Source organism: Cryptotermes secundus, unplaced genomic scaffold (genome assembly GCF_002891405.2).
Source record: "Cryptotermes secundus unplaced genomic scaffold, Csec_1.0 scaffold1826, whole genome shotgun sequence".
Lineage (NCBI taxonomy): Eukaryota > Metazoa > Arthropoda > Insecta > Blattodea > Kalotermitidae > Cryptotermes > Cryptotermes secundus.
This window is the reverse complement of record NW_019729943.1, coordinates 426101-442801: the sequence shown is the minus strand read 5'-3', so window position 1 is coordinate 442801 and position 16701 is coordinate 426101. Positions and strand designations below refer to the sequence as shown.

The 16701-nt window shown below is 42.6% G+C and overlaps 1 protein-coding gene across 1 annotated transcript in view; it reads left to right on the top strand.

Annotated features, from left to right (window-relative positions):
- The window catches only part of LOC111865909 (secretin receptor), a gene marked incomplete at its 5' end in the record, with an annotated part of 82122 nt that overhangs the window by 12844 nt on the left and 52577 nt on the right, over positions 1-16701 (top strand). The window contains one exon of the mRNA XM_023854349.2: positions 647-796. Coding sequence (XP_023710117.1) covers positions 647-796 — 150 coding nt within the window. The remainder of the gene's footprint in view (positions 1-646; positions 797-16701) is intronic.

Here is a 16701-nt window from a genome sequence, read left to right as displayed (position 1 = left end):
CTAATCGCCATGCCATCATTGCCTCATACACACTATCAGAGCCCCCGGAAGTATCCGATAGCAGTAAGCAGGTAGCACATAATCACTTCCTCCGTATTTAAATCTGGAGCTTGGTCTCTAATCCAGCACTTGCCTGGTTACAGGGAGAAGAGGTTTACTTGTCACTGCAAAAGTAGTGCGTGGCTCTGTGGGCCAGGCTCATAAGGGTCAGGATAGATACTAGTGGCGGGCTGCTCTTGTAAACACGGCACTGAACCATATGGTTCCATAAAGGGTACGGAAATCTTTGACCAGCTGAGCTGATATCAGATTCTGAATTAAGAATCAGCCTGGTTGGTATTTTTTTTATTGCTAGTGGGGTGGGACTAAAGTCCCTTGTACTGCGGCCACTTCTGGCCTATGTACCAGCCCCAGATGATAGGTGAGGGTGATTGTGGAGCAATTGGTGGAATGAAGATTGGCAGAGGAAACCGAAGTACTCGGAGAAAACCTGCCCCAGCGCCACTTTGTCCACCACAAGTCCCACTTGATCAGACCCGGGGTCGAACCCGGACCGCCGCGATGGGAAGCCAGCGACTAACCGCTTGGGGTATGGCGCGGCCCCTGCCTGGTTAGTAAGGTAATATTTTGTTGGTTTGTTGTGCAGGCGAACGCATCGAAGCTTTGTCTGCCCAAGGGAGAGTGGTTCAGAGACCAGAGCAACACCACATGGACTAACTACAGCCTGTGCTTCTCCGATCCGACCATCACTGTGCCCGTCAACTTCAGCGATGTGGACAACAACCCCCTCATTTCGGTAAGCAAATTACTGCCAGCACTTCGCAACTTGCATACTTCTTCCAGATGTTTGTACGGAAGGAACGTTTGAGAGACAGGATATCCAGGCGTATCTTTAGCTTACTTCTTTATTTTGAAAATAATGGAAGTATACTTACGAGATTACTTTGCTATCTCTGCGTCTGTATGAGTAACACCCCTAATGAATTTGAATGCTTGAACCAAGCCATACGAAACTTTGTATATCATGACATCTGAGCCTATCTCGATAGCTCACTTCTTAAATCCCTCTCGTCACTAAAACCAACATTGAATCTTCTCAGATTTCTGAGAAAAAAGCTTAATATTGCTTGAACGCCTATACCAGACATCATGATACTGGGTATATATTGTCATGCTATCCAAGCGTTCTCAGAGTTGTCGCCTAGCAACGCGCCAATACAATCTGCAACTCACGTTGCGCGCGTGCCCCGAAGCCTCTGTGGCTCAACAGTTCCTCCATTAAGCTGGTTTTGGATGATGCTACAAAAATGGTTGACTTCACAAATAAAGAACAGTACACTTCAGAATGTTTAAAAAAATTGCGTGAAAGCCTGGGCAAACGGCACACAAATCTCCTGCTACATACAGAAATCTGGTGGCTTAGCAGAGTAATACTTCTCAACGGTGTCTGAGCTAAATGGTGAATTGCGTGATTACTTTCAAGAAAACATTAGGCCAGATTTTGCAAAATGCTTTGAAGATGAAATATGACCAGAGAAATGTGCCTTTATACAAACCAGATGAACAAGTCCCTGCAAGAACCCAGAGAAAATGTTTTGTCTTCAAAGTGAAAAGCTTCTTGGATTTATAAAGAAACTTAATATCTGGAAAAACCATGTTGTGAAAGGAAATCTTGAAATGTTTCCACTGCTGCTGGGGCTTGAGAGTGAAGCAGGATGTCAGCAAGTGTCGAGTCTTATTGAAAACCACGTTGAAGAGCCGCGGAACAAAACGGGGGGAAAATATTGTTCAATTTTGTTCCGCGGCTCTTCAGCGTGGTTTTCAATAAGACTCGACACTTGCTGACATCCTGCTTCACTCTCAAGCCCCCGCAGCAGTGGAAACATTTCAAGATTTCCTTTCACAACATGGTTTTTCCAGATATTAAGTTTCTTTATAAATCCAAGAAGCTTTTCACTTTGAAGTCAAAACATTTTCTCTGGGTTCTTGCAGGGACTTGTTCATCTGGTTTGTATAAAGGCACATTTCTCTGGTCATATTTCATCTTCAAAGCATTTTGCAAAATCTGGCCTAATGTTTTCTTGAAAGTAATCACGCAATTCACCATTTAGCTCAGACACCGTTGAGAAGTATTACTCTGCTAAGCCACCAGATTTCTGTATGTAGCAGATTTGTGTGCCTTTTGCCCAGGCTTTCACAAATTTTGTTTAAACATTCTGAAGTGTGCTGTTCTTTACTTGTGAAGTTAACCATTTTTGTAGCATCATCCAAAACTTTTTTTTATTTCATCTCCAAGAGTTTTTGAAACCAGCACCTCTCTTTGAACAAAGCAATGTGTTGTGACGTCAGGATTTTCTTTTCTTTTAAGAGACGCGAAGCCTCTAATGGAGCCATCAGTACAGATGCCTACACAGTTCTCCCACGACAGAATTTTGTTTCTAGATATGAAGGCAAGACATTAAATATATCTTGCTCTTTACTTGTTTCGGACAGCTCTTTTCAACAGAAAAAGGTTTCTTGAATTTCACCATTATTTACAAGTCTTACAAATGCTACAACATAGCTTTTATTGGTGAAATCTGTTTACTCATTAACCTGGATAGAGAAACTGTTAACTTTCAGGAAAATCCTCTTCAGCATCATGTGACATCATCGGTACATCTGTTTATCGTATTGTTTGAAAGTAGAACATGTTCAGTTTCTCGTGCTGCATCTTATCCCCGCATTTTACCCAACATAATTTTACATGCTGGCATTGTCAGGTTCTCACCAGCTGAGTGGCTTCTGCTTTTCTGAGCAACAAGTTTTGATACTATTTTTATTTTTTATTTTTTTAAGGATTGCATCCTGTTGCGTATATACAATGAACATATATAATTTTTACCATCAACACAACAATAATTTATTATTTCTTTTTTATTTATTTATATAGCTTGCACTACAATTTTCTACTTCAAATGTGTCATCTTCAGGTGCTGCAAATTTCTCACGTTATTACTAAACTGACCGCTAATATTCCCATTTTTATAAATGGTTCGTACAAGTTAGTTCCTGTTGAATTCATAAACTAGACATAAATTTAGACTAGACTTCGGTTAAAATTAACAATAGAATACAATAAAGTACTCGTAAGAATAAAAATCATACATTTGTTCAAATCTTACATATAACAATAAGTTAAACCTTATTTAATAATTAGGTGATCATAAATCCACAATTTGATATTTAAAATGTTTTAAAATTTTCTTTCAAACTGTTATAAGCTGCGAGTAGCTTTATGTTTGTTACTGCAGTAGACCACGCAGAGGCTTCGTCAGGCTTTTTCTACTGTTAGCTGTACTGGCTCGCCGTGTTAGTATCGTAGTGTTACCGTTTTCCTAGACAATCGATTCCTCTTCTTTCATGTTGTCGGGAGCCAGCCTACAGTGGTTTTTACGTGTATTAATAGTGATATGTTATGTTGCAGTTTATGTTTATAATAGGTTTTGAATATTAATTCCTTTACAATGTNTCATGACTCGTGGTACGCGGGTTCAAACCCGATGGAGGTCGTGGATTTTTTTAACCTCATGTCTCAAGAGGCCTCTGAGCCAAATTATCGGACATTNAGGCACTATGCCACAAGCCGGAAGGTCGCGGGTTCAAACCCGATGGAGGTCGTGGATTTTTTTAACCTCATGTCTCAAGAGGCCTCTGAGCCAAATTATCGGACATTTACCGCCCAACAAGAGTCTCTAACGCCTCTGGTAGATGGGGGAAGCATCAGGTACCGCTGAGCCAGTAGAGGCCGAACTCGCTGGCTGAGTCGGGGCTGATGGCACGCACCAGTACCGGTAGGGTATAGAGTCTCGTAGAACATCAAAGGGGACGTACAATAGACTACTAGTCGCGGTGCATGGGGAAACCCACCCCTTCCAATAATAATAATAATAAGTTGTATTTTATATTTATAATAGGTTTTGAATATTAATTCCTTTACAATGTTTCTCTACTACTTACGGTTAATGTGTGCTGTTTACTTTATGCAGTTCGTTGCCCTGCGTGGCTCATATTACAGTAAGCTACTTCATTTAAGGTTCCTAGCTATTGTCCCAGAATGAGGGTAACGGAAGTGGAAGGATGGGGTGTTCAGGGGAAGGGAAAATATTAGGGGGTGGAGTGGGTGGGATGTGGACAAGGGTGGGGAGGTGTGGTGACTGGTAGAGATTTCTGGAAAAGGTCGGGTTTTGAATATTAGAATTCGCTTTTGTTAAGAATTCATATGTGGGGTTATACGTGTTGTTCGAGGTTTCATCCATTTGTAATCCTTGGTTAGTTACAGTAAGTAACTTAGTACACGTAATTCTCCGATGTATCCAGCATTTGGCCTTTTTTTTTTTCCACGTGCAATACTTTCATTGATTTTTTTTCATACTATCGTAGTTATGCGTCGTATCGATTATTTGCTGGATAATTTTGAACTTTTGCCATTTGATTGTATGTCTCTAATGTGCTCGCTATATCTGATTCTAAACGTGCGGTCCATCTGCCGTACATATTTAAGGGGACACTTTGCACAGCATTTGATACACTCCACTCAGATTATAAACATCAATTGTTCTTTCTTTCACTGTTACCTGGTGTTTTATCGTATTTTTATTTTTAAATGTCACTTTCAAGTCGGTATTTCGGAATACCTTAGTGACTGTTTTAATCCGTGGACCAAAGTATGTCAAGATGACCCATTTGCGATTTCAAGTTGTAAGTGGCTCAATAGTAGACGACCTGTGGTACACTACCATATCTCTTGTCGCATCGAAGTATGTTTCACCGCTCTTCCTTTCATTGCTGACTGCAAGCCTTCTCATCTGCCCGAACAGTTCCGTCTATTGATCCTCAGAACATGAGATTAATATTCTCTCTGGGTTTCGTTCTTACAACTGCAATAACGATAGCAATTCACTTCTTTTCTGCGGTCCATTAGCTATCTAGAGTTTGAGCTTCCCGAGACCTGGTTAGGCTCGTTAGCTACGACTGAAACATACATTGCAATCAGCAGTGTGCGACTGTATCTCAGCAAGACGGTTAACAGAATCATAACAGAACTTTTTCCATTCCAATGACGTTGGTATGGTTAGAGCAACAGTGATGAGGTAGGCAAGACATGTAACAAGTCATGTTGTCCTTTGGCACGATTCTAGTGTGGTGACCATAGAATGGAGATCTGTAGTCCTTTCCTTGCGATATCTGAGGAGTTACAGTTGACCCTGTCTAACCAGGCGCAATCTACTGCTGCTGTGTTAGCTCCGTGGCCGAAATGTTGTAATCTGGGAGACGTGCATTCAGCGGTTGCGCTTGAGGAAAAATAGAAACTAGAGAATATAACTTTGGCGGGAAACAAGTTTCCTTATCCGCCTTTAGGAAGAGGCAGACCAATTGCGTCCCCACACTCTGTTCCCCCTCACATCAGTGTTTAGTCGCCCGTTGGTCAACGATCAAACGAGGAACTGGAAATTCCTTGGCTGTAGTCATAAGAAACTGCAATCTTCGTCAACAACAAATTTACTTACAAATATTGGGGACCACGTGCCTTTTAGTTTAAGAATGAACCACAAAGCACGAGATTCATATTCAGGAGATGACAGTACCCCTCGGCCAGATCCTTCTGGGGGCAGTGACGAGAAGTCTGTGTCGCTGTGTCTCTGAAATTCATGATTTTCATCCGTTCCTCTTATACACTTATACGGGTGTTGAGGTTTTCCTTTATTCTTTTAATCATTTCACAGACGGTAGGACTCCTTGAACGAGTGACTGGCCCTTCGCAAGGCCGCTACCTAAACACAGGACAACGCAAACACAGAAAAACGCATACACACATCAAACATCCATGCCCCGAATGGGATTCGAATCCACGATCCCGTCTTCCGAGCGAGCGAAGACAGTTCATGCCTTCTTTTAATTCGCTTAGTGGGGGGTTGAGTCCAACTGGGTCCACTCGGCACGGCGGCCACTGATTGTCCTATTGTAGCCTGCCCCGGGTGAGTATGATGGAGAATTTTGGGGAATGAAGATCAGCAGGGGAAACCGAAGTACTCAGAGAAAACCCGCCCCACAGCCACTTTGTCCACCACAAATCCCACTTGACCAGACCCGGGATAGAACCCGGGCCGCCGCTGTGGGAAGCCAGCTTCTAACCGCTTGAGCTATGGCGCGGCCTCCAGTTCATGCCTTAGAGCGCTTGGCTACCGTGACCAGCCTCTGAAATTACAAGTTATAAATTTATGTTCAAAAGTTCCAACAGTCATAAGATCTAAATAGAGTACAAATTGCAATCTTCTCGTTATGCAGTTTTCTCGAACCTCTTATTATGCTATCCCTTACAGGCCCAACACTTCTCTTCAGCGCCCTGTTCTCCTATGCCCTTGGTCTATGTTCTTCCCTTATTTTCAGAGACCACGTTTTACACCCATAAAAAACTATAGGCAAAATTTTACAGAAAATTTCTGCAATTGCAACAAATAAAGAGTCACTCTACTGTAAACAGAATACTCAAAACAAAATTATGGAACAAATTACTTTTAAATGACTGGGGGCTGAAATAACAAGGAAAAAATAAGGTCTCCTGCATTTGTGTGGAGGCTGTTGTACGACCCTGTAAGTATCTAACGTATAGATGGTAGAGTGATTCGCGAATGATAAATTGGAGAGGATATGGAAAGAAGAGGTCATGATTTAATTGAATTTCCTCGGAGGGACTTAAAAAAATCGCGAAAAAAGTTAATGTTATAGGTTACCCGACCTATATTCTAGCCGACCACCTGCCGAATTCGAATTCAAAACTGTACCGATACGCCAAACTCCTCGTCCCGGTCAGAATTTCAGAATGCTTAAACGATATGAGGCCTCTATGGAGGGGAATTAACTGTTGTATTGACGTAGGGGGCCAAGGGTAGGAGAGTGGGGAAGAGAAGGACTGAAAACGTGAGAGGCATCAGTGCGATATCCGAGGAGTGGGGGGACCTATGAGCATACAAAGAACAGAATGGAATAGCCTCGTGTCGCGTGTGGTATGCATAGCTCTCCTAGAGGTGTTAGGGTGCTGCAAGAGCGCACACAGGGTGGTGACACTGGTGCTCTGAAGGAAAGACTTAGGATTATGAGATCAACACTCGCTCAGTGTCTGCGCCCTCTCCTCGTATCTTTGAGATATCTGATCGACTTCCATGAAACTTGACATGGACGTTAGTCAGTTGGAGGTCACCATCAGTTCGCACGTCATATTTATTTGTCACTTATTCACTCTTGGAGTTGAGCCCTTCTTGAGAAGCTGCGAATTGTGCAGCTACTCAAGAATTTCCCAGCACTTTATGGAACCCGAAGGTTCATTACCGTGTTCACAATAGCCCTCCAGCGGTCCGTATCCCGAGCCAGATCAATTCAATCCATACCATCCCATCCCATCATATCTCTCTGAGATCCATTTCAATATTGTCCACCCACCTACGCCTTGGTCCTCCCAGTGGTCTCCATCCTTCCGGCTTTCCCACCAATTTCCTATATGCATTTCTCCTCTCTCCCGTTTGTTCTACTTGCCCTGCCCATCTCATCCTCTTTGACTTGATCATTCTAATTATACTTGGAGAAGAGTACAAGTTATGAAGCTCCTCATTTATTTGTACTTCGTTTAAAGACACTCTAGTAAACGAAAAAGTACAGAGTTGTTCCTGTACTTAATTAATTAAGCAATATCATGGAGACGCATGGAGGAACGGAGGTGTAGTTTCATGCATTCTTAACTTCTGCACTATACGGAGGCCAGTGTTCAGCTTCAAGCTACGGTCGGTGCTCTCCCTGTGAAGGGGCCTCCGGTCTCCACTGGATGGGTCCTCAGGCTGATCTGAATGCTATGGAGAAGAGAGAAATTTCTTCCCCCCCCTCCACACCCACCAGAGTACAGCCCTCTGTCCGTCGCTGTAGCGGACAAGCTTCAGAATTATCAAGAATGGAGAAATTACAGCCGTGGATGATTGGATTACGTTGAATAATGAACTGGAAAGGATACGGAAGGAAGCGGTCACTGCACAGTTCAGGGAGGTACTGTCCTTGCGTTTAATTAGAGGAAATGCCAGTCAGGATAGTCCGTGTCCCAGCTGAGATCTGAACCGGGCACCTTCAGGATACAAGTCAGAGTGTTACGTCCTTAGCCAGATTGCTCGTCCGTAAAGTCAGTACTAACAGACAGGGTAAACGAACGAAGTTATAGGATCGGAGCAATGCTAGAGACTTAATTAAAAGTCTTGAAATTGAGAATGCAAAAATATGCAACTTTTATGGTCCCTCTGCAGAATGAGAGACAAGGGCTCTTCTGCGGTGCTAAGATTCTTATTCAGGTTTCTGCTTTGACAGCCACAACTATTGCAACATTGGGCCATGCAGACTCATTGTAAACGTGGCTACGTATTTTGCGTGAAATATTGCACGTAACTCAACACACAATCATGGCTACACTGCGAAACTTTCAGGCTAATTTTAGCTTAGACAATATTTGAATTAGGAAGACCTTCCGGTAAAGGAATAAGAAGTTAAACCTGCGAAATTCTAAATAATGATGATGATGATGATGATGATGATGATGATAGGTAAGGTAAAGTTAAACTAAATCTATCCCTGTAACAGGCCGTGGTGGAGGCCCATAAGGTTGTGAGACGTCGAGACTGCCACATTTTCTAGACAATCGGCTCACAGATGTAGGTGAGGTTTTTAACCTCATGCGCCGGTCGTCCTTTACCCCCCAGGAAGATTCCTCGTGCTCGTTTCTGTTAGAGGATGAGTCGACCCCAGGGCCATAATAAGGCTGCTGGAAGGATTAGGTCAATTGAAAAATGACCTCAACGAGAATCGAACGCGTGACATTCCAGCTTGTAGCATAGTGCCTCAATCAACTACGGTACAGAGTGTTCGTTGCTGTGAACATCTGCTCTGAACATCAGGATTCCATCTCATCAGCTAAGAAGGATTTCATGCTAACACTCGAAACACACCTTACCTGAACACGCATAATGTTATAACACAGGTAAGTAAATTGCATTGAAATGAAATGAGAACGCTGCTAAGATAACACTGGGCAATCTCGACTGAAGTTTGTGCAGCTGTAAAGAGGGCTTTTTATGGCTTCTGTTTCAATTTACAGCAGCAGACACTAGCCGCAGGATCATTCAAACGAACTGGAGAGTGAAACTGTAATGCCGGCCTCGGAGAGAGACATTAAAGAACTTAACATTCGCCAGCCTCGTTAAAAGAACAGAGACAGTGTTACAGGAGAAGACGAGAAAATGGCAGAAGGGGAAAGAAAGATTTGCGAAATCTGACGTTCTCGCGGCGATGGCTATAAACGTTGCGGTCTGCTGAGATGTAATGCCGTTCTAACCGACAGATATTTACCAAAGTTTCGAAGGAACTTTCAGAAATTAGATTTCTTTTGTTCACTGGGAAGACCTAGACGTAGGTTGGAGGATAATGTTCAAACTGGTCTTAGAAGAATAGGGTGGGGTGTTATGAAGTGGATTCATCTGGCTCAAAATACCGTATTTACGCATGTATAGGCCGCGTGCGTGTATAGGCCGCAGCACAATTTTCAGACAGAAATTATAGAAAAAAATAATTTTCTTGGAATATTATTTCAGGAGTAGAACACCCTGTATTACTAATTATGAATATATTTTTTTTAAATGAAGTGTGATTTCGAATATTTCGAATATAAGCCGCACCTCAGTTTTCCTCTTGAATTTTTGGCAAAAAATGTGCGGCCTATACATGCGTAAATACGGTACATAACAGTAGAGGGTTCTTCTGATAATGAACCTTCGGGTTCCGCAAAGTGTTGAGAATATCTTGAATATCTGAGCTACTGGCAGCTATTCAAGAAGGCCTGGGTTCCACAGATTTAGTCATATAGAAAATATAATATGACTGTAAGACTAAATTACGCAATTTTGGATTATCATAGTAAGAAACTGTTAAGACCTCACAAGCTGCGTGGACGTATTGTCACGTAATAGAGCGAATATAAACTTGGTTTGGATTGGTATTTGAATTGTTGAATAATTGCACATCGTAACTAAATGCAACTATAGCGCTATCGCTAATTCACACGCTCTGTAGTTCACTACAGCACGAACTAATTCTTCTCAGTCTGCTCTGTCTTATCCAGTCGTTGCCTGGTGACGGATCGCAACAATTTCCTCTCCTATCGTGCTCGCATTCTTATATGCTATAAACTGTCAACTTGCTCGGCGTTGCTGAGCAACAACTTACAACAACGAGGGCTTCTCCGCCTCCCACTCCTCTGCTGCGACCGACTGTCAGCGGCGACCTGCGACTGGTTTGTCTCCCAATTGCTAACTGCAGATTCACGATTCTCGACTTGTGAGAGAGAGAGAAAGAAGAAAGAAAGAAAGAGTATCGATTTAAGAAGGTTCCCACGATTCTCGACTTCTCTAGACTCCCTGGTTATAACATCTCGGCACGGACCGCACAGAAATCACCGCTAGTCTGTTGTAGTTTACGGATCTTTGCCTAATAACGGCCCTCGTCTAATTGTTTGTTTCGCAGTTGTTGCCTAGAATCGGATCTACACTCCACAATATATTAAAGTGGGCCCTAGAGAAATAGGATGGGAACTGTTGACTGGATTTAACTGGCTCAGGCTAAGGACTAGTGGCGATCTCTTTTGAACACGGTAACAAACCTTCGGGTTCCAAAAAATACAGGAAAATGTCTTGAGTGACTGAGCAATTGTTAGCTTCCCAAGAAGGAATCAGATCCATCGAGTTTGTTGGTTAGTTAGTTAGTCAAATAGTTAATGATACTGCCACGTGTCCGGGGTTCCGTGGCTAACAATAAGGTATTCTGGATCGGCTGATTGGATCTACTGACATACGTACATTTACACAGCTTGGGATTACAGGCAATTCTAGCGCTATCGCCATTCTACACGCGAAGTTACTGACTTACACTCTACAGGTGCCCTGTTTCACACAACACTGCCATCCATTATCTGTATTATTTTGAGCTTACACGTAGATCTGTGAACAGTTTCAAGTAGTTTACATAAAATTTCCTTTTGTAATTGTCTGAACGTCACTGAAGATGACCATAGATGGCCGAAACATGTTGGGTATTACCGTCGTTCATTCATTACGAAAATTATTTCACCAAGCTGCACCTTTGCCGGTCACGGTAGCCGAGCGGTCTAAGGCATGTACTGTCTTCGCTAGCTCGGAAGTCGGGATCGTGGGTTAGAATCCCACACAAGGCATGGATGTTTGGTGTGTGTATATGTTTATTCTGTGTTTGTGTTGTCCTGTGTTTAGGTAGAGGCCTTGCGACGAGCTGATCACCCATCCAAGGAGTCCTACCGTCTGTAAAAATGATCATGAAACTGAGAAATCGGCCCTATGCTCCAAAATGGGAGCAACAGGAGGGAGAGAGCGAGAGAGAGAGAGAGATAGAAGGAAAGTGGCACCTGTGAGTTCAGTGTGAACAGTGCGTCGGTAAGAATGCGATCGCCGCCGAATCAAGAATTCGTTCGTTACGTAACTTCCGTTATTTCTTCTCCAAAGTAAATTTTACGAGAACTAATTACAGTTTTGAACATAACATACCTTTTGCGTCTTCTGAACGGAAAGAAAGTTCAGAACATGCCGAACGGCGCTTCATGATGTTCCTAGCAGCGGTCCAGCCGCTGTCTCTAATATTAGGCCTCACAGTACAGAAACTCACACGAACGGTGTGAGGTCTCTGTGCTTAGCTAAACACAATGTTATGTAGACCATGGGGAGGTGGAGGTATGGCTCCACTGCGTAGGGGTGAGCAGTAAGCTTCACGCCTTAGTCCATGATTTATGCTAACCGTCTTACAGTGCATACAATTTTTCACCTTACTCTTCTCTTTTGCACTGCATGTTTCAGCACTAATATGCCATCTTCAAGTGCGTTTGCTCTATGCACGTCTAACTGTTTCATTGCATGCCCTGATGTCTTCATACTAAAACGACTAAAATATATATTCGTCATGTATAATAATAGATTTTAAACATTAAAACTTTTCAGGATTCGTCATCCTTACGTCGTATCTCAACACGCGAATCACGCCAATCCTCCTCTGTCGGAGCACCCTTCCTACATTCATGTGTGTATCTGTAACGTGAAGTTGTTATTCATTAATACCATATTCTGACTTTTATCTATTACGTTTGGTTTTATATTGTTTAATACTCACTGTGCCCTTTGTTGTGTCTTGCTCTCCTGACTGCGTGCGTTATACTACTGGATATGTGTGTGTGTATNGCTGTCTTCGTTTGGATTGAGTTATGATGTGTGTGTGTGTGCGCTGTCTTCGTTTTGATTGAGTTATGATGTGTGTGTGTGTGTGTGTGCTATCTTCGTTTTGACTGAGTTATGATGTGGGTGTGTGTGCTGTCTTCGTTTTGACTGAGTTATGATGTGTGTGTGTGTGCTGTCTTCGTTTTGATTGAGTTATGATGTTGTGGGAATAGATCATAACTCAATCAAAACGAAGACAGCACACACACACACACACATATCCAGTAGTATAACGCACGCAGTCACAAGAGCAAGACACAACACAAAGCACAATACACATAAATGTAGGAAGAGTGCTCCGATAGAGGAGGATTGGCGTGATTCGCGTATTGAGATACGACGTAAGGATGACGAATCCTGAAATGTTTTCATATTTAAAATCTATTTTTATACATGACGAATATATATTTTAGTCATTTTAGTATGAAGACATCAGGGCATGCAATGCAGTAATTAGACTTGCATAGAGAAAACGCACCTGATGATGGCATATTAGTGCTGAAACATATAGTGCAAAAGAGAAGAGTAAGGTGAAAAAGTGTATGCACTGTAAGACGGTTAGCATAAATCATGGACATGAGTCAGTGCAACAGGACGCTAAATAACATTATTCACGCCTTAGTGCTTTACCCCCGGAAAGAGTCTTGTATACCGATTTCATAAGAGACTGGGTGGGTCCCAGTGTCAATCTGGCTGCATAGGATAAGAGAAGGAAATCTCTTGCTCCTGCAGGAAATCGAACCCGAAATCATCCTCCATCCAAGCCGTAGCTTCGGCACTATACCGATTGGTTTTAAATTACAAAGAGAGTATTTTGCATACGATTTCCGGACTCCACAGTTTGTGTGTGCCTTTGGAGGAGATATCTCTTTGAACTTCTCCCGGATTTCTGTTACGAGGGCCTGTCGCCTCAATGCAGAAATATCGGTCGCTCTGGTGTGGAACACAAGGTAATATTAAACCAAAGAACGCTGGTAAAAAATTAGTGTTCCCTTTCGGGAACTTTCGCGGTGATAGAACAGAACCGCTACTGTGCATGTAACTCGATATTATGTTCACGTCAGGAGTTGCATGGATTGCACAGACTTTTCACTATTCACCGTTTCGACGTCACTTCCTCTGTATCTTATACTGTATAAGTCTGTGTAAAGTAAATGAAAGCTTTGTTGTTGCAACTACTAAATACATCATTAGATATTTCGTTCTAACTAGATTAATAATAATCCAAAATGACAGTGACTAATTGAATTTTCCAGCTCAGAATATCCGATGAATCTTCATACGATGACTTCGCAGCTTCTTTAAAGATAAAATGTATACTGTCAAATGTAATCGCATCAAATGCAGTATCTGCTTTCTCTGGATTTATTCTCCATTTTCTTCGTGAACACACAGCCACGGTCCCCACTCCGACGGACAGGGAGTTCTTAGAGAGAATTTTCGTAATACGAGTCGTAATTTCCCACGGGCGTAAGGTTATGATTGGGAGTTACCTTCCCGAACGACCAAAAAATGATCAAAATGATAGAGAAATGACAGATTTTATTGCGTAAAATGAAACACAGAGGCATCTTGAACAAATAGATTATATTATAACATTAGAAAACTTACTACATTACAAATACATGAATAACAAAGTTGATCCTGTGTATAAGTATTTAAGCACTATGCCATGAAGACATATGGGGGAGTGAAGGTATAGCTCCATCATACTTAACCTCGGCACTAGATAGAAGTATGTGTTCAGATTCACTGCCCGGCAAATCGCCTGCCCTAGAAACTGCATGGGAGGCTGGATGGGCCCCAGAACCGGTCTGGATGCTGTGGAGAAGAGAAAAATTATACGCTTGCCGGGAAGAGAACCCCGGCCGTCCAGTCCGAAGTCCATCCCTATACTGACTAAGCTCTCCTGAGATTAAATCGAACTGACTCGGTGGCGCTTCTTTCGTTCATTTTCATTCGCACGTGTTTGTTTTTGTTCGGAAGGGATTTCAGATGAGAAAATTCGCGTTCCGATGACATTCCAAGCACAGAGAATGCGCTGCGTTATGAAAGCTGGTGTGAGATGAAATTCGTAATGCAAATCTTCGTGAAATGAGGAGCCTATATGATGTATAAATTAAATTAGCCCACTCATACCGAGCTTGAAGTTTTTACAGAGGTGATTAGGTAGAGTATTATAATTTAGGGTGTGATGGCTTGCAAGTCCGGTAAAAATAGAGCCATTACTTTCTTGGCTTATTATTTGACACTGAGGATGAAGGCAGAATGTTCCTTCCAAACATCGGTAAACGTCTACCAGACAACATGGCGTCACATACCAAAATCTAGTGTTCTTCATATTCGCGATGGTTGTGTAATCCTTTGCAAGAACTCCTGACCAGAACAACTTGCCCCACATATCAAAGACCTTGTTGGGAAGATGCTCAGCAAAGCAATATGTTACCATTTAACTGAATCTGAATGTTCATTGGCGTGTTCGTAAAAGCCCGTCACTGGTCCCTCTCCTGAGCCAGATAACTCCATTCCGCCGCGCCATCCCATCCTGTTTCTTTAAGATCAGTTTCATTATTGCCCGTCCATCAACCCGGAAGTCTTCAGAGTGGTCACTTCCGTTCCACGTTCTTCTTCGTACGCATTTCACTTCTCCCTCATGCGTGCTACATGCTTCTCCCATCCGATCCTCCTTGATTTGATCATTCTAAATATATGAGGCGGGACATACAAATTACGAAGCTCCTAATTGTGCAGCTGCCTCCTTAACTTCCTCTTTCTCAGGCATAATGCAGTGTGTTTACCGCGGATTTCATCATTGTGCAACACTCTCTGCTCCCAGACTGAAATTTCTTACCCTCAGTTTGTTTCGTGTCCTACGTCCTGTCACTGTTTGTCATTATATGGGGAGTAGCTGCAACTACATTGAATAATCAGTCGCGGACAACAGACAAGGAATGGTCGTTCAACTTTGTGAGTTGTGGGACTAATTATAGCTCACTTAATAACTTGTATGTTATCAAATGTTACAAATGGCCAGGAACATGGTCGAAAGAATAAGATTGGCGGGGTATGTAGCACGGATACGAGTAACAATAAATTCATATTTAATTCATATATAATTTTAATCGAAATTCTGACAGGAAGAATCCACTTCGGAGACCTCGGCAGTGATAGGAATATAATATTAAATTGTCCTTTAAGTAAGTGTTTGAGGATGTAACGTTTCCTTACTTCTCCTTTTTACTTTCTCAAGGCTCNTTAGGAAATGAGTAACGACAGGCCCAAGTAATTATAATTTCTCACCCCCTCCCCCCTGAGGTGTAACACTCTTCATTGAGGAGTCGGGATAGTTCAGTTGCTATAGCGACGGGCTAAGTGCTGGATTACCAGGGTTCGATTCTCTGCAGGGACAAGAGTTTTCTCTACAGCGTCCATACCGGCTCTGGGGTCCACGCATCCCCCAGTGGGTACCGGGAGTAATTTCGCCGGGGGCAGAGCTACATGGACGTGAAGCTAACTCCTCACCTCCGTCTAGTACTGAGCTCAAGAATGGTGGAGCTACACCTCTACCCCCCTATGTCTTCATGGCATAGTGCTTGATTAAGCACAGTGATAACATTATCTTTACCTTACCTTCTTTGAGTTCCTTGTGGAACACATTCATCACCAAGATGGGAATTGGCTTTAGAGTTCTCTGTCTAGCCAATCGGTAAACGAGAGTTCTCAGAGAGTGAGACTGGGATTGGATAGCGGCGTGAAAGGCAAACCAGAAGTGAGAATGTGAAACGAAGAAGATAATTAATGACGAATTAAGCCAGAGTCAGATAAAATCACAGTTCAAATTCAAAATATATTTGTTTGCAATATAGAAGAGCGGTGAGCTGCACTAATTAATTGACACTCTTATTATATGCAACTGCTGCAATACGTTAGTTAATTTTCTTTCGAATTATATTAATTGATTCAAAATAGAAGGGAATATCTTCGTCAGAGATTACTCTGTCTCTAATTAACACAGTCCTGAATACTTCAGGTACTCCTCACGCGGTAGCGTAGTTGGTTGAGACACTATGCTACAAGCCGGAAGGTCGCGGGTTCGAGTCTCGATGAGGTGGATTTTTAAATTGACCTACTACTCCTAGCTGCACTATGGTCCTGGGGTTGACTCAGCCTCGAACAGAAATGAGTATCGGGAATCTTTCTGGGGAGTAAAGGGTGGCCGGCACCTAAGGCTGACAACCCTACCGCAATCTATGAGCCGATTGTGTAGAGAAAACGTGGGAGCCTCTATGTTTCACAACCCTATGGGCCTTCACGGCCTGTTGCAGGGATAATTTTACCT